Below are 25,866 nucleotides of genomic sequence, written 5' to 3'. Positions count from 1 at the left end.
CCTTTTTTGTTTAAATGTCACCTAATGTTTTTAAATTAAAATATTTACCAAATCAAAACTTAGCTAACAAAAATAAGTTTTCGGATTTTAAAAATTTTCTGCTAGTCCGAGCGACTTCGCCAAAGTTGAGAAAATTATTTATTCGAATATATCGCCCATTCTTTATTTAGAGATGATATTTGTATAGTAGGTACATCTTATTTTCCATGCCATACTGCAGTATCTATATTACCATTAAATATATCAAGTTGCAATTTTCGCAAAGCTTAGTTATTTTTTCGAGAAAAACCTGCAATACGTTTTTAGTTTTTAAAATACTGTTGAATTTTTTTGAGAAACGTAGGCATTTTACCACACAGTTTTTTTATTATTGAGTCTAGTGGCGTATTGATTTTTTTAAATAACTGTAAGAGTTACCTATTTATATATCAAATTGTTATTATTTCAATGTTAAATATAATATTCTGCTCTTTCCAACAAATATACATTGTGTAACAAAAATAATCGTCCAGAAAAAGTTCTAGAAACATTTCCTTATTATTCAGGTGGTCAATATTAACAGAAACCTGATTTATTTTGGACAGTTAGGAAGGAGAAAACATTTTTCTCGAAATCGGTACATCAGTATATACTACATGCAGCAATAAAACATTTTTGTAAAGCCTTTAGGTACTCTTTCATATTTAAAATAGTTTGGACAAAAAAGTTTGAGCGAAAATTACTACGTATAGCTCTGGAACTATGTCTTTGTGTATAAAAAACTGTATAATACATATACGATTGTGGAAAACCAAAAGTTTCATATGTCAAATCTGAATGAAATCGCTTTAACACCTTGTATCTCGAAAACGACACATGTCTTTTTTTCTTGTGTCATGACATATAATCTGCTATTAAAACTATAGTATTTATATTTACCACAAAAAGTCATAGTTTAACAGAATTGTACTCAGCTCACTGTCCCAATTTTTTTTCAGTACCTTGTTAGATATTGTCCCAGCTGTTTCATACATTTATTTTATACGAGTTGGCCCTGACTACCAACAAATAAACTACTAAACATACTTTAGTACCGTTGTATAATTAGCTATGAAGAAAACCATATTTATATATTTTCTATTTACTTCAAAAAAAAAAAAACTTAAGTAAGTATTTATAATTTTATATTATTAATTAAAATAATAAAATATATTATTAAATATTTAAAATACAAAAATTTTATTTCAAAAAAAGATTGTATACCTATTTACATGAAATGTTTTATTTTTTAGAGAGCTTAATATTCGATTTAAATAAATAATATGTATGTTGTATTTGGTGATATATGAGGATTTCTCTCAAAAAAGTGATCAACGTTTACAAAAACCGCAACCTTTTAACTTAAATTATAATTGAGATTTAGCATGAAATGAAAAATGAGATGCACTTTACATTTTCTAGAATGTAACGACTTTTAAGGTTCTAATTTAATAGGTAAATTCTGAGATAAAATTCTGTAAACTCTGAGATAAAATTTTCAAAAAATTGTAATGTGAAAATAAAAAAATATATAAGGTATCTTATGCAGAAAATTATTTGGAACATGTTTTTAAATATGAACAGCAACGGCTTTTTGCTCTTCGACAGACATTTATTTTGTGGTAATAATGATCAACATGGATGTGTTTGTATTTATCCGTCCATTCGGTTAATCGTGAGTGAGACAGGCGATTCATGATGATTGATAATGATGGTGTGGTCGATTAAAAAATAAATTACTTTGCCCCAGAAAAACATTTCCCCTCAAAATTTTCCCAGGGCGATATAATACCCTGATTTATAATTCTCGTTTTATTGAAATTTGCTCGGTCGTTAATGATCACCTACACTGATTTTTTTCCAGCTTTTGGTTTATCCGGAAATAAGGGAACTGCATTTTTGGGTGACTTTAATATTTCTTATTAAGTATATTTAATTGTTTTATACAATCATATTATTCTGCATCAAGAATACTTTTATTTCCGTATATACAGGGCGTTACTAAAAATATATGCCGACGTAGCTGGGAAGATTCCCCATAAAAAATAAGTTTTTTAATATTTTTAGATTTTTTTTGGAACACTTTAGTTATTAGTAAACAGGATGGTGGTGTATATTTTTACTACTTTTTGTAATTGTACTTAGAGGTTTAAAATTTCGTTTTTTTTTACCAGAAAAATTGGAAAATTAAAAATATTATTGCATATTATAAACAAAGTAACATTTAGAAATTATTTTAATGAAAAGATTATCGGACTATTTCCTCATTTAGAAGAAACTGATAAGATGTTTTATGTTCGAGATCATCAAGAACGTGTTGTTCTAGGATTAGAAAATTCGGAAGCATAAGATATGCATTCAGAAGACTCAAACTTAAACGTATTCTCTATTATTTGCGATGGTTTGTTTAGTTTGCTATTGGAAATTAGAAAAAAAATATTTTAAATATTGTTTTTTATTCGTACAGAATTATTTCGTTTCTTGTCGGTGTCTACTCATGAAATTTTAAGATCATGTTTCTTTTTGCAGTTTTAAATATTACATTCAGTTTTAATATTTCATTTATTTAAAAAATTATTTTGATAAGTATTTTTCAAAATCAAGTTTTGTTACGAGTTTCTCTCAATTTCTAATTTTTTTATTATTTCTTCTTTATCTTTACAATAAATGTAAAATAGAAACAGCTGCCACGTAATTGTGCAATCGAAAAGCAAAAAAGTCAAAGATGTATATACTTTTTTGCAAAATTATTTCAATATTGAAATTATACGCAATCCTCTGACAAAACCGTCAACTTTTTAATGCTTATCTCAAAAACGAACTTATGTTCGTAGGAACTTTTTTTCAACCAATTTTTTTAAATCAATCAAATCATAAAAAATGCTATCGCGAAGTATCATACTAAATAGGTGAAAAAATAAAAATAAATAAAAAAACAAATAACAGTTCTATTATTTTATCGATTTTTTAAGTCATTAATCTATTATTTTCAGTTTATATGTATTTACATTTGAATAGAATGAACAAATTGGGATACAAGGACGAATTATTAGAACATAATTTAAAAATGTATAAACAGAAAATGAAATATGTTCTTTCAACTAAAATATTTACCACCCTGTATCTTAGAATCGAACATTTTCGTGTTCATATAGAAATTTTGTTCCTTAAATACCATGTGTCGTAAAAATTTGTAAACCATTTCCTAAACGCCCTGTACATCCAAATTCTGAGTATTGTTGATACAATTAATTATGTTATTAATTCTCCAAGTTACATAATTTCTGTAGATTTTACGTAAGTTTTATGACACTGGCTGAAGTATTTATAAATATTATTCACCACTCTGGGTACGAGTAATTTTTATGTCTTAAACTAGCGGGCACACCTCGTGCACATGAATTAAATATTCAAGGAGGTTCCCCTCTTGAGGTTCAGAGTGAATTTAAATTAAGTTTGCCGCTAACGAATCGCCGGCGCCATTTTTTTCACTGTTACATATATTTAGATGATTTGCATCGTGATAATGATACTATTTTTAGCTCGTGACATATTTTTGTAAACATCGTAAAGCTAAACAGTAAATTTTGTAATTAGTGCATCGTAATTTTGCGATTTATTTTATTTTATACGCCAAAATGTTTCATTCTCCTAAATGATTTAGCTAAAAATTGTGTGGATCGTCATTATATCAAAATATCCCAAGTAATACTTTCAGGATTATTCTAATTTATTTTTTTCGTTTTGACCTTAGACTGTTTAAACAGTACTTATAAAAAAATATAAATAATTTATATCTCATTTAGAAAATGATTAGTGAAAAAATACTTAAAATATTGACTTTGAAATATTACAACGATAGTTATCTCTTGACTTTTTTGCATAGCTTTTACTGTTTCTGCGCAAAGGAATTTGGTACTATAGATAAATATAGAAATATTCAGGGTGTTAAAGAACAATGCGTCAAAAAGGAAAAATGAAAAGTGTTTTCCTGTTCAAATTTAAGAATATTTTCTTATACTGAGCATTTACTTTCAAATTTTGGTTAGAAGGTATTAAAGATTTGAAAGAAGGTATCAGCAGATTCATCAGAAAATAGGATATATACCAGGTGCGTTCCAAAGTAAAGAGGACTTTTCAAAAATAGGTATTTCTAGTGAGGCCATCTATCGACAATTATATGCGTTGGAAAGGTAGATCCTTCATTGAGATACTGTAAAAATTTCATGGCATTTGGACCAACAGAAGCGGGGTTATTGCGTCTGAAGTGAAGTATATTTGTGTCATTGGTACAAAAATGAGCATCGAACATAGAACTAATATTAAGTTTTGTTTTGGTAAAACTTTTATCGAAACGTTTCAGTTTATCCCGTGGCATAGTTCATGAGCGACATACGCCATTTAAAAACGGTCGTACGGACCAAAACCAACATGTTAGCGAACGAAAATCCGTAATTACTGCAGATTTCATCAAAACTGTGCGTCAATTCATCAAAGATAAACCAAAATCTCCAGTGAAATTCATGGAATTAGAATTGATCATCCGAAAAACATCAATTCATGGCATTTTGATCAAAAAAGACGAGAAACCAAGCGCCAAAGTGCCTTGGTGGAGGGCGCCAGACGAGCCAAAACCCAAAAAATCTCGTTTGGTGAAATCAAAAGACAATATTGATTTGCTTTTACGATTCCAAGGGCATTGTTCATAAAGAGTTCGTTCCACCGGGCTAAACCGTTAAAGCGCAACTCTATCTTGGCATTTTGAAGCGTTTGCTGCATCGTATTCGTCATATTTGGTCAGTATATCGCGCAGAAAGAAGTTGGTGTTGGCGTTGCACGATATGCGCCATCTCATCGATCGACACTTGTGCCCAATTTTAAAAATCTCGTTTTAACTGTCAACCACTCCCCGTATTTTATCTTTTCGGAAAAATATATTTACGGATGAAAGGAAAACGCTTTGTGGATTAGAAGCCATCGAAAAGGTTGTACTGACATCCTAAAGAACATCCCGGCCGACGAACTAAAACACTTATTCGACCGTGCAAATCGCTGTAGTGAGTCGGAAGGAGACGATTTTGAATAAAATAAGCAACTTTTTATTGTTTTTATTTTTAAAAAGTCCTGTTTTCTTTAGAACGTACCTTGTATACAAGATGTCAGAAGTTTGAGTGCCATTACTTCAGCATGAGCATGAGTAATCATAAATGAACAAAAAAGTTGTATATTACAGTTGCGTAAGATTAACAGTTTTCAAAATACTGCGAGTATCAATTAATATTGGGAAGTTTCATCACAACGTGACAACAGCGCTTAACCTAATGTTACACAGCTGATGCACACCACGTATGCACGCGGAAGACTTGTCCTATGGAATAACAAAAATGTAAACAACTATTATTGTGAAATATTTAGTAAATTTCAAGACAATTGTTTTCCTGTTTTTAAATAAATAAATTAAAATGTATCGATTTTATAGTACCTACGATGATAGCGTTGTGCTTAATTTTTAGCTCGAATTTTAGTAATTATGAATCTCTTAAAACCGGAACTTTTAATCAAATTATGAATTTGAAAAATATGTAAATTAAATTACCCAAAGATTCACGTCATCAAAATAATCATATGTACCTATTAAAAATAATTTAGGTACTAAAAAGCAAAATTCAGTAATTTTTAAAAGTACAAAATAAACTACAACATATGCTCAAAATGTCCATCGCCATTTCGATCTACGCACGATACCTTCGAATTCAATTTTCGCGCACTCCCTGGAAAATACTCGGATTTATCAGGCAAAAATTCTTTCTCGCAAGTCTTCGACTGGCGAATTCCAGATACCAACTGAATTGCGTATTACTGGACACATCGTGTTAACCGCCGCGCCGTTGTCACATTGCTCGATATGAATTTTTATCGAATTTTAAATTTATTACAACGTTAACAAGTTGGAGATTTTGACAATTTTTTTCTCGGAAATGGTTGAGTTTAGAACCCATAAGGTTTTTTGNAGACACCAACTGAATTGCGTATTGCTGGACAGCTTAGTACCTCGTGTTATCCGTCGCGCCGTTTTCACATTGCTCGATATGAATTTTATGGAATTTTAAATTTATTACAATGCAATATTCCCTAATTAATCGAACTTTTGTACATCAAGTTGGAGATTTTGCTGATTTTTTTCTCGGAAATGGTTGAGTTTAGGACCCATGTCATATGAGGTTTTTTTGTTTATTTTAATGTATTCTATCGTCTGTTAAAATTAAGGTAGTCAAACTTCTAACACCCTGTATAAATAAAATATAATACAATTTTTTCTTGAATACAACTATTTTTTTGTTTCTTCATTCAGGGAAATATGTTTACTGAATTGCCATTACCAATTTCTTGTTACTGAAAATGATTACGAACTTGCTTTTTAGTTTTCTAAAATGCAATTAGCTTCTTTAGGAACGTGAAATGTTTACACCTTGTAAGCTAATTAAAATACAATTGCATTCGTTACTTGCTTATTAAAGTTTAATTTATATTTGCAGTAAAATCTGCTTAATCTGTTACGCAATGTTTACCTTATGTTTTGCTCTGTTCCCTAAATTTATTAGCAGCTTAACTTAAAGACTATTGATTTTCCATTACAGCCTGACCTCTTTATTTATTAAGTGTATTGGATTCTTGGGTTGGTCTATAATCGACTTAAAAATGTTTAGGTCGTATTTACAGAAATTCCAATGTTACACTGTTTAAATTTGCTAGGAGAAACAGTTACAATTATAAGATTACATCAATGAAAATAGGTTTCTTTTAAAATAACATATATTCTGTTATTAGTTCTCGCATGTTTTTACTATTTTTTAAAGATATAAAGCCAATTTAAAGAAATTAAAAATCTTTTTTAAATCTTTGACTTCATTTGAAACTAAAGTAGGTTACTTGTCGGCAATATAGGCATATTATAGAAATTCAAATGAATTACCAATTTACAATAATTATATTCTAGATCTAGAGTGTGTAATCTCACGTTTAAGATAGGTCTAAAACATTCGTAAAATTACCTAAAAAGGTGTAATTTTATTGTAAAGTTACAGTGGTGTTCCAACAAAATGGCTAATAGTCCTAATAGAGAAATAATTGATGATAATAGAAACATGTTGGTTACATATAGGCAAAGTAAATTTCAAACTGCATATATTAAATTGAGTGTAATTTTACACTAAATAAATAATATATAATTGACAAAGTAAATGATTATCACAAATCCAAATTATGTTATAACTAAGTTCGCTAAAAGATAACTTTATTGATAAGTATTTATTGAATCACGACACTGAAAAATTACAAAGGATTAATTCCATTATCCATTACATTAAAGTTAGTCATGTCGTAAAAGTTTCCACGTTATTTTTATCACTATTGAAAGTAAATATAATGTGAATTTACGGCGTTTTTTTAATGTTTAGCATACTCTGTTTAGAAATCAATAATGCAAAGATTCAAGGGAATTAAAAAAAGTTGAATATTCTATTAAAAAAATTGACGTGCATTACACAAATTGAGAGCTTTATATAACATTATATTGTCAGTAGGAAATGGAAAATTTCTATCTGTATCACTGTAGTTATCCTCAGTTCATTTTGCATTAAAAAAATTGCTATATTTTTGCCAATTGAGGGTAAATGTTCAAACAAAAAATACTGATTTATTAATAGAAAGAAAGTATGCTACAGTCTTCACTTGTTCTTAATTTAAATTTTAGATTTTTTTCATTAACATTCGCTATTGTCTAACGGCGCTTACGCCACCTACTTATGTTCATATTATTATATTTGTAAATATTTCCTTTTTAGCATAAATTATATCAAAAATAGAATTAGATTAGAATAGAATAAAATTTGAATTAATTTTTAAGGCTAACTTAAAAACAAATATAAGTTAACCCGCACCTTTATTTTTTTTATATGAAATATTGACGATATATTATTATGAATGAGTACATTTTTTGTTTTTACAGTGACAGGCAAAAAGTACGCATCATTTAGAAGAGCCTTAGTTATTAGATTTTGACAAATATCGATAATAACAAGCAGAGGTAAATAGAAGAAACTAGCAATAAAATTAAAAGTATTGCAAACATACATAATACATATATGTATATTTACTGTATACAAATAAAAAACTATATTTTTTAAATTTATAGATTTTGTACATTATCCACTAAAATTGTAATAAAACAATGAAACACTAATAATCCTTATTAAAAGACGCTTACTCACATTCTTAAATGTATTTTTAACGTATGATTTAATTTTTTATTTATTAATATAAATTATAGGCTACGTACAGCACGATATAGTTAGAACCCTCTTCATCCACGCATCTAATATTACACACCAAAATTACCGAAAATTATACACTACCACCTCGGTACAGCGCCTCCATATTTGCTGAACCAATTACTGGCAGACGTAATTATTCGTAACTAATTCTTTTGTTTGGTGTTTCACATGGTATTTTTAGAAACCATGAACTCTAGGCTGACACAGACTAATTATTGAGCAATAATGTATCCAGTAGAATTAAATTATGAGGCCCTTCTTGTTTAGTTGCGTTGTTTTTCTTCGTAACCATAATCTAGGTGGCCATTATAATAACTATGAGATTTTATTTCTTCATGGTGGTTCAAATTCACCATTTGTCACTAATTTCTATGATTTCGATTATTAGTGTTAAATTAAATGTTTGGAGAAATAAGTATCGGTCAATAACCAATACATAATATAATAAATGACTACGGGAATATTACTAGAACAAATTAAAATTATGAAAAGATGATAATTAATTAATGATTAACATTTTGAAAATTCTACACATAAGTATTGTGAAATATTTAATAAATTTCAAGACAATTGTTTTAAATAAATAAAATAAAATGTATAGATTTTGTAGTACGAAGTGTTGTGCTTAAATTTTAGTTCGAATTTTAGTAGGTAATTATGAATCTTTTAAAACAGGAACTTAACTTTTAAGCAATATTCAGTAATTTTTAAACGCACAGGTACAAAACAAAGTACAACATATGCTCAAAATGTCCACCACCATTTTCAATGCACGTACGACACCTTCGAATCCAATATTCGCGCACTCGCTGGAAAACACATCAAGAAAAGGAAATAGTGGTACGCAAAAAACACTCCGACACGATCCAATTCCAGATACCAACACCAACTGAATTGCGTATTGCTGGACAGCTTAGTACCTCGTGTTATCCGTCGCGCCGTTTTCACATTGCTCGATATGAATTTTATGGAATTTTAAATTTATTACAATGCAATATTCCCTAATTAATCGAACTTTTGTACATCAAGTTGGAGATTTTGCTGATTTTTTTCTCGGAAATGGTTGAGTTTAGGACCCATGTCATATGAGGTTTTTTTGTTTATTTTAATGTATTCTATCAAATTAAGGTAGTCAAACTTCTAACACCCTGTATAAATAAAATATAATACAATTTTTTCTTGAATACAACTATTTTTTTGTTTCTTCATTCAGGGAAATATGTTTACTGAATTGCCATTACCAATTTCTTGTTACTGAAAATGATTACGAACTTGCTTTTTAGTTTTCTAAAATGCAATTAGCTTCTTTAGGAACGTGAAATGTTTACACGTTGTAAGCTAATTAAAATACAATTGCATTCGTTACTTGCTTATTAAAGTTTAATTTATATTTGCAGTAAAATCTGCTTAATCTGTTACGCAATGTTTACCTTATGTTTTGCTCTGTTCCCTAAATTTATTAGCAGCTTAACTTAAAGACTATTGATTTTCCATTACAGCCTGACCTCTTTATTTATTAAGTGTATTGGATTCTTGGGTTGGTCTATAATCGACTTAAAAATGTTTAGGTCGTATTTACAGAAATTCCAATGTTACACTGTTTAAATTTGCTAGGAGAAACAGTTACAATTATAAGATTACATCAATGAAAATAGGTTTCTTTTAAAATAACATATATTCTGTTATTAGTTCTCGCATGTTTTTACTATTTTTTAAAGATATAAAGCCAATTTAAAGAAATTAAAAATCTTTTTTAAATCTTTGACTTCATTTGAAACTAAAGTAGGTTACTTGTCGGCAATATAGGCATATTATAGAAATTCAAATGAATTACCAATTTACAATAATTATATTCTAGATCTAGAGTGTGTAATCTCACGTTTAAGATAGGTCTAAAACATTCGTAAAATTACCTAAAAAGGTGTAATTTTATTGTAAAGTTACAGTGGTGTTCCAACAAAATGGCTAATAGTCCTAATAGAGAAATAATTGATGATAATAGAAACATGTTGGTTACATATAGGCAAAGTAAATTTCAAACTGCATATATTAAATTGAGTGTAATTTTACACTAAATAAATAATATATAATTGACAAAGTAAATGATTATCACAAATCCAAATTATGTTATAACTAAGTTCGCTAAAAGATAACTTTATTGATAAGTATTTATTGAATCACGACACTGTAAAATTACAAAGGATTAATTCCATTATCCATTACATTAAAGTTAGTCATGTCGTAAAAGTTTCCACGTTATTTTTATCACTATTGAAAGTAAATATAATGTGAATTTACGGCGTTTTTTTAATGTTTAGCATACTCTGTTTAGAAATCAATAATGCAAAGATTCAAGGGAATTAAAAAAAGTTGAATATTCTATTAAAAAAATTGACGTGCATTACACAAATTGAGAGCTTTATATAACATTATATTGTCAGTAGGAAATGGAAAATTTCTATCTGTATCACTGTAGTTATCCTCAGTTCATTTTGCATTAAAAAAATTGCTATATTTTTGCCAATTGAGGGTAAATGTTCAAACAAAAAATACTGATTTATTAATAGAAAGAAAGTATGCTACAGTCTTCACTTGTTCTTAATTTAAATTTTAGATTTTTTTCATTAACATTCGCTATTGTCTAACGGCGCTTACGCCACCTACTTATGTTCATATTATTATATTTGTAAATATTTCCTTTTTAGCATAAATTATATCAAAAATAGAATTAGATTAGAATAGAATAAAATTTGAATTAATTTTTAAGGCTAACTTAAAAACAAATATAAGTTAACCCGCACCTTTATTTTTTTTATATGAAATATTGACGATATATTATTATGAATGAGTACATTTTTTGTTTTTACAGTGACAGGCAAAAAGTACGCATCATTTAGAAGAGCCTTAGTTATTAGATTTTGACAAATATCGATAATAACAAGCAGTGGCGTTTGTCTTTATGGGCTCGATGAGAAATATAAGAATATTTAACGATTTAGCAAAAGTCGCAATATTTAAAAAGATATTGAACAATTTTATTAAAAAAGTAGCAATTTTGTTATTTTGAAACTGCAATGTTGTTAAAGTATGTAAACCGATGGATAAAATATGTTAAATAAAGGAAATTTGATACAATAGACTAAGTAATGCTGTGTAAAAAATAAGCACTGTCAGTTTATTCTACTTTCTTTAATTCGCTGCAATTTATTAGCGTTGCCATTTTTTTTACTAACCCTTTTTCTCGAAAAGTAATAACTTTTGGTATTACATTGCCAAATTTACTTATTATTATTAAACGGTAGTGTATAATTACACTATTTAATTTTTTTTTAATGATTTAAGCATTTTTATTAATTTTGTCTATATATAAACAATATTTATTTTATTTTATCTCAATATTTATATTCTGAGCAACATTTCCTATTTCAAATGTTTGTTATTCATTACCTTCTTAATATAAATACATTTCTTGTTTTGCTGTTCTTCCAAAAGTAAAAATCCACAAAATTAATAAATTAGCTTCTATCATCTAGGTATGATTTAACAGCGACTGAAAATCCTGACCTTTATATTCCCTTGTATTTTGATCTGCTGAATCTCAATCCGATGTCAGAATTGCCTTAGTAAATCACCAGCATATTCTTACCTGAAAAAATACCTTAAATCGATAATATTCTCAAATTTTAGAAGGCTACAAATAATGCAAAAATATACTAAAATACTTTAAACCTTTGAACGGCCCTGTACGAATTTTCAGGTGCTCATTACTAACCTCAAAAAATACAGCACATGCGAAATATAAATTATAATTCATCTTGTAGCCATTCTAAAATTCCAGTGATTATTATTGATTTTTAGCTATTTTTTCAGCTAATTAAAATACATGGGAATATAAAGATCTGATTACTAGTTCAGCCGCTGATAAATCATACCTGGACTTGCTGATTTGTCGATTTTGTGGATTTTAAGCATTTTTTTATGTTAGTAAACTCTGGTGATTTTCTGGGACAATTCTGAGATCAGATTCAGATTCGGCAGTTCAAAATAATGGGAATAATCTATTATGGCCATTTGCACAAGACTTTTCTTGTGGAGCTGTGTAATTATTAAATTAAATATAACTGGTTCTACCAATATCTTTAAGCAACAAAACCTGTTCTTTAAAATGTAAAAATTGTCTGTTTAAAGAAGATTGATAATTCTGTTATTTACAGTAAATGATTCCAAAATTGGTAAAGCTACATCATTCTCAATTTCTGCATTTTTCCGTCAGACCCCTAAAAACAAACGGCAATTGTTTGAATATTGAGGCGACATTGTTCGCATTGCTATTTATTAAACACTAGCAATAAAAATGTAGGTATTCTATGTGATGCAATCATTTCGCCAGTCACTGTATTATATGACTGGAAACAGCAAATGAATATCATCCATGTTAATGAAACTAAAAGAAATTCATCACAATTGCTTATTTCTATATAGTTGCCACAAGCGCATACCTTTGTTCATTAGTGCTCCCCTGAATTACCCCAAAATATTCTAGGAAACCTACACGACGACCACTCAAGAAGGCGATCTAGCGACCGGCGTCAAAACCGTAAAATTCGAAAAAGTAACAGTTCGCAAGACTGTCCGCCAAGTAACGTCCAGCTCTAGCACCACGTCCATCCGCCATTTGGTGAGCAGCAGCCGCACGCCTTCTGAAGAGCTGGTCTTGGAAGACTCCGCTTATTTGACGCAATCTAGCGGAAACTTGGCTTCCACCTCGAAAACTTCGAGCGCCAGTTCCCTGACGGGGAAGTTTCCTTCGGAGGAGAGCCTGAGGGAGGCTTCCACCAAAGAGCCGAACAGCAAAGAAGATTGGGACAGGGATAGCAACAGTAGTAAAGTGACTAGTTCCAGTTCAGAGTGGTACAGCGAGTACAGGACTCATAGCTTTAACACAGGATCAGCCAAGTTGGAGTTTGTCAGGAGCAAGTCGCAGTACGACGAACACATTGCACACATCAGAGGTTAGCTACGTTTTTTTATTTTATCTTTCGATTCATGAGTAATGAGTTAGTTAAAATAACATCCTCCAAGCTCATTTTTGCGATCGTATTCGTATTTAAAAACTTCTTTTTACATTTCAGGTATTGCAAAATATGAGTATTCAGTTTACATATGATATATTGACACAATACAATACAAATAAATACGGACATCACAACCATGGTTGTTGCCCATAAAAATTTTTTTGCACTCGTCCGTGCTTTACTTCTTTAGAACATGGTTATGTCTGTTTACCTCTATTTAATCTGTGTTTTGTGATGCTCATAAATTCACTAAGAATGTATTTAGCTACGTCCGCATTATGTGCATCAGTGAAGTAGTTTTTCATTTTTCTTAAAACAAAACAGCAATTACTTATATCTACTTTGCGAGTAAAGATGCAAATAAATAATTTCTCTAGTTTTAAAATTTTGCCGCACTCATAGATCCATAGAATAGAAATATGGTTGACACTTCAGGGTCAGGGTTCAGGGTCAGAATACCTTATTCTGTGATATTTATCTCTTTTTTAATAATACAATTAAATGTACAAATTATGTATATTTCTAAGCGATCATACTCTTTTTTAATATATTAGAAAGAAAGGTTTTTGGTTGGGCATTGATCCACTTCTTTCACATCATCATAATTCCATAATTCCTGAATTTAGCCAAAGTGTTCTTCAAGATTCCGAATAGCTGATATACCTAATCAGAACGTATAAGATTAGAATTTTAGAGAAATACCGTAAGTTTTTAAATTTCATTGTTTCCGAAGAAAGCATGAGTTGGAGAACAGAGTGAGGATGTACGTTTTGACGAAGAGAAAAATATTGTCTTTGGGTGAAAGCTTTGTATTATTGACATCAGTACATTCTTCTACTTTGGTCGATTCTCTAAAGCATTTCCAAAAAACTTGTTCCTGTCACTATCTTCTTATTCAGTCAGCAAATTTGTCCTTTTTTCCTTTCCTTTCTCTCTATTTAAGAAGACTTACCAATAAATCTGTATCTCAGGCATACAAAGTTCTCGCACCCAACCAGAATGTACATCGTAATCTCTTCTTTCAAGTTGCAACCCTGGTTCATCGAATTCATACTCAGCACTCTATTAGTTTATTTGTTCGAAGAAATAGTTAACATTCTTTTTGCATGAGCTTCCACCTATTTCTCCAAATCATGTTTAACGGCACTAATCAAGAATGCCAAAAGTGAATTTGATAGGAAAGTTCCTGTTTCTTGTTTTCTTTAATGCCTTTATGTTCAGACTCTCAACATAACCTGACTTTACTGTAAACAGTCCCAAGCCAGTTTTGACCACACCTTGTTTGAGTTTAAAGCTTTTGTTGTAATCTGACTATCGGAAAATATGTAGATAAGCTTACACCGGATAGCGTAACCGTTAACGTCCACTTATAGCGAAGATTTCTTCTTGGATCATGGTAAAAAATGGCTCCCAATAACCAAGACTTGTCGATAGAACTTATCATATTATTTACCAAAGAAAATGAGGCCGTATTTGTTGAGAAATTTGATCTAAAGCCATGTTGACAACTGGCTAGCAATTTTTTTTTATCTTTGAAACAAGAAATGCGATTGTGACAAATTTGTTCAAATAATTTTCAAAAACTAGACAACAAAGCTATAGGCCTGTAATTTTCAATACAATCGATGTCCCCTTTCTTATATAATGGAATACATTGGCCAATTTAAAAGCCTCTGGGAAAATTCCAGCTTTAATTGATAAATTAAAAATGTGACACAATGGATTGAGAAGAAATCGAGAAATATATTTTAAGACCCTAATGGAAATGCCATCTGGCTCGAGGATTTATTTTGCATTAGCTTGAGACAACTTTTAATGTCCAATGGAGTGATTTCATAGAAAAACATTGAAAATGAGCATTCCACTTCCGTTGAGCAATTTTCATTTGATATTGAATATACATCATGTAAAGATTTTAGAGTAATTTCCGAGAAATATCTCACTATCGAGTGTACATATAATGCAACACCTTGGATAAACCTATTGCACCGTCAAGGTTTTTCCGTTGATGAATTTAGGAACATTTTTAAAACTGCTTTGAACTAGCTTAATAGCTCTAATGCTTTAAAGTACAGTACAGCTCTTAGAATCTGTTCCGGAGTACCTTTAACACTTACGATTCCTCTAGAAGTGTCAGTTTTTATACTCCCTTATAGGTGTACCTTCATTTTTTTACTAATCTAGTAAACAGAAACAATTGTAAACTTAAATGACATCCAATGATGCTGTTGCATGTCGTTTTAACAAAAAATTGTTGCTTATGATGTTAAATGTTTTGGAACGTCTCATATTCGATTAGCTGAAATAAATCTGTCACGTTTAGAATGGCTTCGGAACCCCATCCTTCAGACACCTGTTTGCAAAAATTAATTTCATGCCTATTTCATAAACCATTTAATCGTTTAGTTACGGTATATCAAAGACCACGTGACTATTCAGCCTACTGAATGGAAATCGAATATTGTTGCGGTATTAAAAACCATGAAAGAAATTGTTATACTGTTAATAATTTCCTTATAGATCTATATTTAGTTCGTGAAATGGTGAAGAATAATTGATATAAATTGAAAAATATGCTATTCTCTTCCTATCTTCGAAAAAAAATTTCTTCAAAACTGTACTGAGAGCATGCCAGTGCAAATTTGGTACTTACATTAGCAATAGAAGTTTTGTAAAAATATTTAATATTTTAATTTTTATTTATTGAACGCTCAAATATTTGATTTTTTATATTTGGATATAAAACTACTATTTGTTATCATATGTTTGGTTCTCCTGAAATATAAGAATTTATTACAATTTTTTTACCTACCCATTGACGGTATCAACGCATCCTCAGTAACATTTTCCTTTAGGCGTCTGGTTTTTCTTTAAGCTTCTAGAATAAAATGATATAACAGACCGTTTCATGTGGCGCCTCATGCACGTCGAGGAGTATTGCCGTAGACAATATGCAATTGAAATGCGAAAATCGTAGCGTATGTAACATTTAGTAGCCAGCCGTCGCGACGGCGACGCCGCAGCAATTTCCCCACAGCGCCATTTGACCGGTTACTTATAGGGTCACTTTAATTTCATGTCTTGGTAATCAATACTTAGGACAGTTCCGATCAATACTTAGAACGACAGAAAAGTTACTATGTATTAATTCTTTAAAAAAAAAACAGTAAAAAATATGTAGTATTTTCACAGATTTTTTTACAGAAACTCAAAATATTCTGTGTGTCCACTTAAAACTGTACTCAATCTGCAGAATGTTTTTAAAATTTATGTAGAAACAGATAGATGAAGTAATAAGCAAAAAATTTGCTATGTACGAGGAACCTTTTTTTCTGCACAGTAACGGAGATGCGAGAGATGAGGTTACCGAATATTTCTTTTATCTAAAAGCAGTTACTCGTGGCATTTTTTGGCAATTTCTCTTCTTCTCAATTAACAAAAAGTGTGTTGGTCAATTTTTACAGTCTACGCTGTTTTCGACGAAATGGACAACCGAATATCAAAACTAGATTGTTTTTAAATTTTGGTGATACATCAGATCAGTTAAAATAAGGATAGTCGAGGAAATAGAGCACTAAAAACGGCCTTACCTCCGAAATCTATGCAGTAAGATGGATTGTGATGCGGATTTTTGCATTCGATTCGTTAGAGTGTCTGGATAGAAAGTTTGTGTCCTTATGTGATTATTGAGAAATGAAAATTGCATCGCTGTATAAGAAAAATGCATTTTTAAAATTGCATCTCGAAGAGTTAAAATATGAAAAATTTACAACTTGGAAAATATTGACGGAAATTAGTTCAATATTACAACTCGGAGGTTTTTGGGGTAGCTGAACACGAATATCACGACGGCAACGGTCTCCGAGGTACCTAGTGCCCCAGGGTGGCCGGTGTCCACGTTGTCTCCTGGAGTTTTGTGGAAATTCGTTATAAACTTAGCTGAAACTCGTTACCTCGGGGCTTTTGAGGTCGCTTAACACGAATATCACGACGGCAACGGTCTCCGAGGTACCTAGTGCCCTAGGGTGCCCGGTTTCCACGTCGTCTCCTGGAGTTTTGTGGAAATTCGTTATAAACTTAGTTGAAACTCGTTACCTCGGGGTTTTTGGGGTCGCTCAACACGAATATCACGACGGTAATGGTCTTCGAGATACCTAGTACCCAGGATGGCTGGTTTCTCTGACAACTATTTTATTCTAAATTATTTTTTATTATAAAAATTCATTCATTATAAAAAATACATGTTTTCAAAAAATATTATACTTTAGATATCTTTACAATTTTAATTTTTCTTATTTCACGTGTGCGCTATAGCTTGGAGCGTATCCGTATGTACTAGTATGTGTAAGAGTATATATTAGTATATATGTAAAAGTAAAACCTGGAAGCAGCGGCCAACGATCGCAGTCTTTACCTAAAATTTCATCAATGATACCAACTGTATTAAAAGCGTCAAATTTAAAAAAAATGTTTCGGATAATTTATTTAGATATTCGATAAACCTTATGAACATATGAACATGACATCGGTACCTCGGAGACCATTACTGTTGTGATATTCGTGTTCAGCGACCTCAAAAACCCCGAGGTAACGAGTTTTGGCTATGTTTATAACGAATTTTCACAAAACTCCAGGAGACGACGTGGAAATCGGCCACCCTGGGCGCTAGGTACCTCGGAGACCGTTGCCGTCGTGATATTCGTGTTCAGCGACCCCAAAAACCCCCGAGTAGCAAAATTGAACTCATTTCCGTCAATATTTTCCGAGTTATAAATTTTTCATATTTTAACTCTTCGAGANTGCAAATTTGGTACTTACATTAGCAATAGAAGTTTTGTAAAAATATTTAATATTTTAATTTTTATTTATTGAACGCTCAAATATTTGATTTTTTATATTTGGATATAAAACTACTATTTGTCATCATATGTTTGGTTCTCATGAAATATAAGAATTTATTACAATTTTTTTACCTACCCATTGACGGTATCAACGCATCCTCAGTAACATTTTCCTTTAAACGTCTGGTTTTTCTTTAAGCTTCTAGAATAAAATGATATAACAGACCGTTTCATGTGGCGCCTCATGCACGTCGAGGAGTATTGCCATAGACAATATGCAATTGAAATGCGAAAATCGTAGCGTATGTAACATTTAGTAGCCAGCCGTCGCGACGGCGACGCCGCAGCAATTTCCCCACAGCGCCATTTGACCGGTTACTTATAGGGTCACTTTAATTTCATGTCTTGGTAATCAATACTTAGGACAGTTCCGATCAATACTTAGAACGACAGAAAAGTTACTATGTATTAATTCTTTAAAAAAAAAACAGTAAAAAATATGTAGTATTTTCACAGATTTTTTTACAGAAACTCAAAATATTCTGTGTGTCCACTTAAAACTGTACTCAATCTGCAGAATGTTTTTAAAATTTATGTAGAAATAGATAGATGAAATAATAAGCAAAAAATTTGCTATGTACGAGGAACCTTTTTTCTGCACAGTAACGGAGATGCGAGAGATGAGGTTACCGAGTATTTCTTTTATCTAAAAGGAGTTACTCGTGGCATTTTTTGGCAATTTTTTAAAAAGAACTTCTGAAATAACAACAAGTGTGTTGGTCAATTTTGACAGTCTACGCTGTTTTCGACGAAATGAACAACCGAATATCAAAACTAAATTGCTTTTAAATTTTGGTGATACATTAGATCAGTTAAAATAAGAATAGTCGAGGAAATAGAGCACTAAAAACGGCCTCACCTCCGAAATCTATGAAGTAAGATGGATTGTGATGCGGATTTTTGCATTCGATTCGTTAGAGCGTCCAGAAAGTTTGTGACCTTATGTGATCAATGAGGAATGAAAATTGCATCGCTGCATAAGAAAAATGCATTTTTAAAATTGCATCTCGAAGAGTTAAAATATGAAAAATTTACAACTTAGAAAATATTGACGGAAATTAGTTCAATTTTGCAACTCGGAGGTTTTTGGGGTCGCTGAACACGAATATCACGACGGCAACGGTCTCCGAGGTACCTGGTGCTCTAGGGTGGCCGGTTTCCACGTCGTCTCCTGGAGTTTAGTGGAAATTTGTTATAAACTTAGTCGAAACTCGTTACCTCGGTGTTTTTGAGGCCATGGGACATCTCTCCATTTACCCCTCGAAAGTGTCCGTATTTACCCCAAATCATTTAATTTTTGGGGTAAATGTGGAAACCTGTTATAAACAATCTAAACGATCTAAAAATAAAAAATATAACATATTAAAAGATATGATCTTCAATGGACCTTTGAGCCGTACTCTGGTGGAGCGTTCTATAGATTCTTTAGAGACACCCTGTATAAAGACCTGTATCAAATTTCATTTGGATCTTATATCTTCAATTTGGAGTCATTGAAGAAAATAGGTTTTTATCAGTATACTTTAGGAACATTTTTGTTACTGACATTTTAATATTTACATATCAATTTTCTTGCGTTCCACTTTGACTGTATATCTTAGAACCACCCTGTATAAAAGTAGTAATTGCAATAGGGTTTGGGATCACATTCGAATATTTCATCTTATTTAAAATAAAAAAACGAATTTCTGTAATTTCTCAAAATTCAGTGTCTGTTGTCTTGTATCTAACCTTAAAGTGGACACACTGTGTATTGGATAAATTAAGTTATTTTCTGTGTTTAATAACCTCCAAATTATGTCGCATCTAGTTGGAAGAAAAACTAATATATGAATATTCTAATAATATTATAAATTGTGATGACCTAAAAATCTACAAACATCTATAATTATAAATGACCATAGTGATAAATTATTAGATAATCCAGTCTATATATAAAGTATATGTAATATGTTTTTTTAAATCATGTAATGCTAATTAGGCACAAGATACGGAGGATTATCACTGTTTTCTGTGAGCAGAGAGTGTTAAATAAGAGGAAATATTATATCGCGAAAAATCATTGTCCATTAACAAAGCTGTAGTAGGAAACAGCCTGTCCAGGATAACGCTGATTTTCTCGCTTCACAGGCTTAAATCGCCTACCTTTGCTTTTCCTCTTTGGAAAATCCTGGCGTTAAGAGGATTTTTAACAATCAAATTTGATAAGGTTTTAGTTGTTTCTGAAACAGTCGGAATGGAAGTAAGTCAAGATTTGTTTGTTAAACGTTAATATTTAGTCACGTACATTGAGATATTTTCCTTGTTTAAATTATCGTTAAAGAGTTAGCTGTTTCATGATTCTAAGAACAATGCATTTTAATGAATTATACTTTTTTCATATCAGTACTTAATTCTGTAATAAAAAGACCTTTCATAATTTACTAGTATTTTTGACAAATCGTTCAACGAAAATTGATACAAAATCAATAATTAGTGATGAATTATATTCTTCTAAATTTTAATTATGTATGTTTTTTTTTAATAAATTCCAATATTACTATTTTTGGGCAAGTTGATTCATGTGTTTTATTCCGTTGATTTAAGTAATATTTAATGCCGTGAGTTATGATACATTAAAACAACAAGAACATAATTTACAATCACAACAATGTAACTTGTCACAGTAATAATATGTTAATGTAACCTGTGCAATAAATCTAACTTAATTAAAAAATATGAGTAGACATTAAGAATGAAGTAATACAAGTAATTGCAACTTAATTACCTACTGCTATTTTGTTTGCACGGTAAATCTCTTGTTTTTAACATAAAAACATTATTTTTCAAAAGCAGAAAGACCTAAACAGTTCTTAATTTCACAGGATCGAATTGTTAACTGTTTTAAGCGAGGGAGATGGATGTCTATTTTCTAAGGAAATAGATAAAAAGAATACTTTTTAAGCAATGATATTGTGAAAACAACTACTCTGCAGACTACAGTCGTCGTACAGTACTNTTAAATATCTTAACAATTTTAATTTTTCTTATTTAATTTTTTAATTTTCATTATTATCTTTCTCATCTTCTTCATCTAGTGTTTCCAGTTCCGAAGAAAATATGTCATTTGCAGAGGATTTTTCATTATTCGTGCAATTAATGCCTGCACAATTTTTGCACACGATGCTGCAGTTCAATCCGTGCTTCCTACATCCACACGAAGTTCCGCAATCGGTTTTCCACACACAGAAAATTATATTCATGATACTTGGTGGACCAGGTAACTGAGTTATTTTTTTTTTAGTTCCCATCTCCAGTCTGTCGGATTCAAACCATTTTCGTCTCCATATAGCCAGTTTTGCACTTGAAAGTATACTCTTTTCAAGTGTTGCGTGAATGCATCCACTGTTGGAAGAATTGTGCCGATGGCAAACTTCTTATTTTTGGCAATAGGCATTAAATACATTGTTTTGTTTAAAACAGGTTTCCACATTTACCCCAAAAATTAAATGCTTTGGGGTAAATACGGACACTTTCGAGGGGTAAATGGAGACATGTCCCATTTCCTCAAAAACCCCGAGGTACCTCGGAGACCGTTGCCGTCGTGATATTCGTGTTCAGCGACCCTAAAAACCCCCCGAGTAGCAAAATTGAACTCATTTCCGTCAATATTTTCCGAGTTGTAAATTTTTCATATTTTAACTCTTCGAGATGCAATTTTAAAAATGCATTTTTCTTATGCACCGATGCAATTTTCATTTCTCATTGACCACATAGGGTCACAAACTTTCTGGACGCTCTAACGAATCGAATGCAAAAAACCGCATCATGATCCATCTTACTGCACATATTTCGGAGGTTCAGTGCTTTATTTCCTCGACTAGAAATAAAATTGATAAAAACATTGTTTCTAAAACCATTCCATTAAGGGGGAGTGCGACCTAGTGCTTGGCATTCATGTTATCGAAATTAAAAGTCGAGTAACGCTGATCGCGGTTGGTACTTGGATGGGTGACCATCCAGGGAAGACTCGTGATACTCACCTTCTAGTGGCCTGTACACTGTGCATTCACATAAGCTATACAGATTTAGGCGAGGTTTGTATAAGAAGACATACCATTCTTTGGAAAGGATGTAAATGTTTGATAAGTAAAAGATCCTTACTTTACGACAAAGTGGAGGTTCGGAAAATTTCCAGGTTAGGGATTTCTTGTCGCCTGGCGTCGGTGTTTAACCATAGTAGCAAAAATAGGCCGACTTAAAATAACCGATAAAGAAAAAGGAAAAAACCATTTCGTCTGAGAAGCAATTGACTTCTCCAAATTTCAATTAATTTAAAATACGATACCATGGCTTTTCTTATTCACTTTCTTCATATTTCAATTATTGTAACGTATCAGTAAAATTTTAAAGCAGTTCATAGCACATTTGTTTTTTGGCATCCAATTTGTAAAAGTACATTCATGGCCACCTTTCTAAGATGCAGTGTATATCGTCTATATCAAATAAAGTCATATATTTGTGTTATTTGAGACAGGAGTAATGTTTCTTAATATAAAAGAACTCTTTCTCTCTCTATCTATCTCTCTGCAATCTGTTATGCAGGGTGTCTTTAAAGGGTTTGTCCACCAGATGCAGTGCGGCTCAAAATAAGTGGTTTTAACTAAACTTGCCAAGTCCAAAAATTGATTACGGAGCAACAGGGTGTTAAGGTTGGAAAATAAATAACATTTTCTTTAATATCATTTGACTTTTTGTGAAAATTCCTATCCGCCAGTTTTTTGGGATGATATTTCTACGATATTGTTGTATCTTTTAGAGGGCACCATAAGCGACTATTAGGACGCATTTAAACTGGTATAACTTTTTTGTGCGACGGTATATTTCACTTTGGACTGGAAAAACCTTTCCCCCCAACTTTTCTGCTTAAAAAAGGTATACCTTGCTAATATTTCCAAAGCCAACCGTTGTCAACAAAAAGGCATTTATATTTGTTTAAAAGTTATTATCAACTCACTGGTAAACGAAATTAGGAGCAATCGTTTATCGGAAAGCAATATATGTAAACTTTTACAGGAAACAGGGCAATTACAGTTAATATCTGTCTAATATCTGTGTTAATATCTAATATCTACAGTTAATAATATTAAGTTAATCCATTAATCTAACACAATCTAACCAATGTAACCAATCTAAACGATCTAAAAATAAAAAATGTAACATATTAAAAGATATGATCTTCAATGGACCTTTGAGCCGTACTCTGGTGGAGCGTTGTATAGACTCTTTAGAGACACCCTGTATAAAGACCTGTATCAAATTTCATTTGGATCTTATATCTTCAATTTGGAGTCATTGAAGAAAATAGGTTTTTATCAGTATACTTTAGGAACATTTTTGTTACTGACATTTTAATATTTACATATCAATTTTCTTGCGTTCCACTTTGACTGTATATCTTAGAACCACCCTGTATAAAAGTAGTAATTGCAATAGGGTTTGGGATCACATCTGTTGTCTTGTATCTAACCTTAAAGTGGACACACTGTATATTGGATAAATTAAGTTATTTTCTCAGTGTCTAATAACCTCCAAATTATGTCGCATCTAGTTGGAAGAAAAACTAAATATGTGAATATTCTAATAATATTATAAATTGTGATGACCTAAAAATCTACAAACATCTATAATTATAAATGACCATAGTGATAAATTATTAGATAATCCAGTCTATATATAAAGTATATGTAATATGTTTTTTTAAATCATGTAATGCTAATTAGGCACAAGATACGGAGGATTATCACTGTTTTCTGTGAGCAGAGAGTGTTAAATAAGAGGAAATATTATATCGCGAAAAATCATTGTCCATTAACAAAGCTGTAGTAGGAAACAGCCTGTCCAGGATAACGCTGATTTTCTCGCTTCACAGGCTTAAATCGCCTACCTTTGCTTTTCCTCTTTGGAAAATCCTGGCGTTAAGAGGATTTTTAACAATCAAATTTGATAAGGTTTTAGTTGTTTCTGAAACAGTCGGAATGGAAGTAAGTCAAGATTTGTTTGTTAAACGTTAATATTTAGTCACGTACATTGAGATATTTTCCTTGTTTAAATTATCGTTAAAGAGTTAGCTGTTTCATGATTCTAAGAACAATGCATTTTAATGAATTATACTTTTTTCATACCAGTACTTAATTCTATAATAAAAAGACCTTTCATAATTTACTAGTATTTTTGACAAATCGTTCAACGAAAATTGATACAAAATCAATAATTAGTGATGAATTATATTCTTCTAAATTTTAATTATGTATGTTTTTTTAATAAATTCCAATATTACTATTTTTGGGCAAGTTGATTCATGTGTTTTATTCCGTTGATTTAAGTAATATTTAATGCCGTGAGTTATGATACATTAAAACAACAAGAACATAATTTACAATCACAACAATGTAACTTGTCACTGTAATAATATGTTAATGTAACCTGTGCAATAAATCTAACTTAATTAAAAAATATGAGTAGACATTAAGAATGAAGTAATACAAGTAATTGCAACTTAATTACCTACTGCTATTTTGTTTGCACGGTAAATCTCTTGTTTTTAACATAAAAACATTATTTTTCAAAAGCAGAAAGACCTAAACAGTTCTTAATTTCGCAGGATTGAATTGTTAACTGTTTTAAGCGAGGGAGATGGATGTCTATTTTCGAAGGATAAATAGATAAAAAGAATACTTTTTAAGTAATGATATTATGAAAACAACTACTCTGCAGACTACAGTCCTCGTTCAGTACCTACTGAATTACACAGATATAACCTAGAAAGTATACCTTAGATGACATTACCATTTAATACTTAATGGCGCAAATCATTGCTTTGTACCTACTGACAGAGAGGAAGCGAAATAAACTAATAGTACAGTGGGAAACAACTACTCTGCGAGCTATAGGGCATTGAACACCATGATCAAAATATGTTGGCAGATGGATTCTACTAAAAAATTTAAAAAGAAATTAGACATCTTAACATTTGTAAATACTTTGTATCTATCTTCTCGAAAAATGAAAGTTATTATTACTAAGTACTTTGCATCTAACTGACTTTGTACTTATCAATTAGGAATTACTTTAATTACTTTTTAACTGTCGTTTATACACAAAAGCTCACTTCACGTCTTATCAAACGAAAGATTGACAGCTGAGATAATTCTACGAATATGAAACGACGCCGACGGCTATGCGCATCGATTAAATCTCTCTGACTTCATATTTTATTACATATCATTGCACTGTTTAAAAAAATTTAAAAAAATATTATAAAATTTCATCGTAGATACGGAGAATAAACATTTTTATATTTTTCTCGAGTCAATAAACAGCGCAATAAAGATACGAGACTGTTTATATTGCTACCTGACTTAACTTCCAATAATTAATTTAATAAATATAACAAATGTTTATTACTTTAAAACAAGAATTGACACGTTCGTTGAAAATCCTACACTAGTGAAGTGATCAAAATAAAAACGATATGTTTTAATTAATTTTCTTTAATCA

The 25,866-nt window shown here is 30.9% G+C and overlaps 1 protein-coding gene across 8 annotated transcripts in view; it reads left to right on the top strand.

Annotated features, from left to right (window-relative positions):
- The window catches only part of LOC108905816 (nesprin-1), a 423,696-nt gene that overhangs the window by 165,738 nt on the left and 232,092 nt on the right, over positions 1–25,866 (top strand). For 7 of the 8 annotated variants that reach the window (XM_018708911.1, XM_018708884.1, XM_018708861.1 and 4 more), the window contains exon 2: positions 12,895–13,363. The exons of the other annotated variant lie outside the window; for it this stretch is intronic. In XM_018708911.1, the coding sequence (XP_018564427.1) occupies positions 12,895–13,363 (469 nt within the window). The remainder of the gene's footprint in view (positions 1–12,894; positions 13,364–25,866) is intronic. 8 annotated transcript variants of the gene reach the window in all.

This window comes from Anoplophora glabripennis, unplaced genomic scaffold (assembly GCF_000390285.2).
Source record: "Anoplophora glabripennis isolate ALB-LARVAE unplaced genomic scaffold, Agla_2.0 scaffold26, whole genome shotgun sequence".
NCBI lineage: Eukaryota > Metazoa > Arthropoda > Insecta > Coleoptera > Cerambycidae > Anoplophora > Anoplophora glabripennis.
Note: the sequence above shows the minus strand (reverse complement) of the source record. Positions and strands in the feature narration are given on the sequence as shown.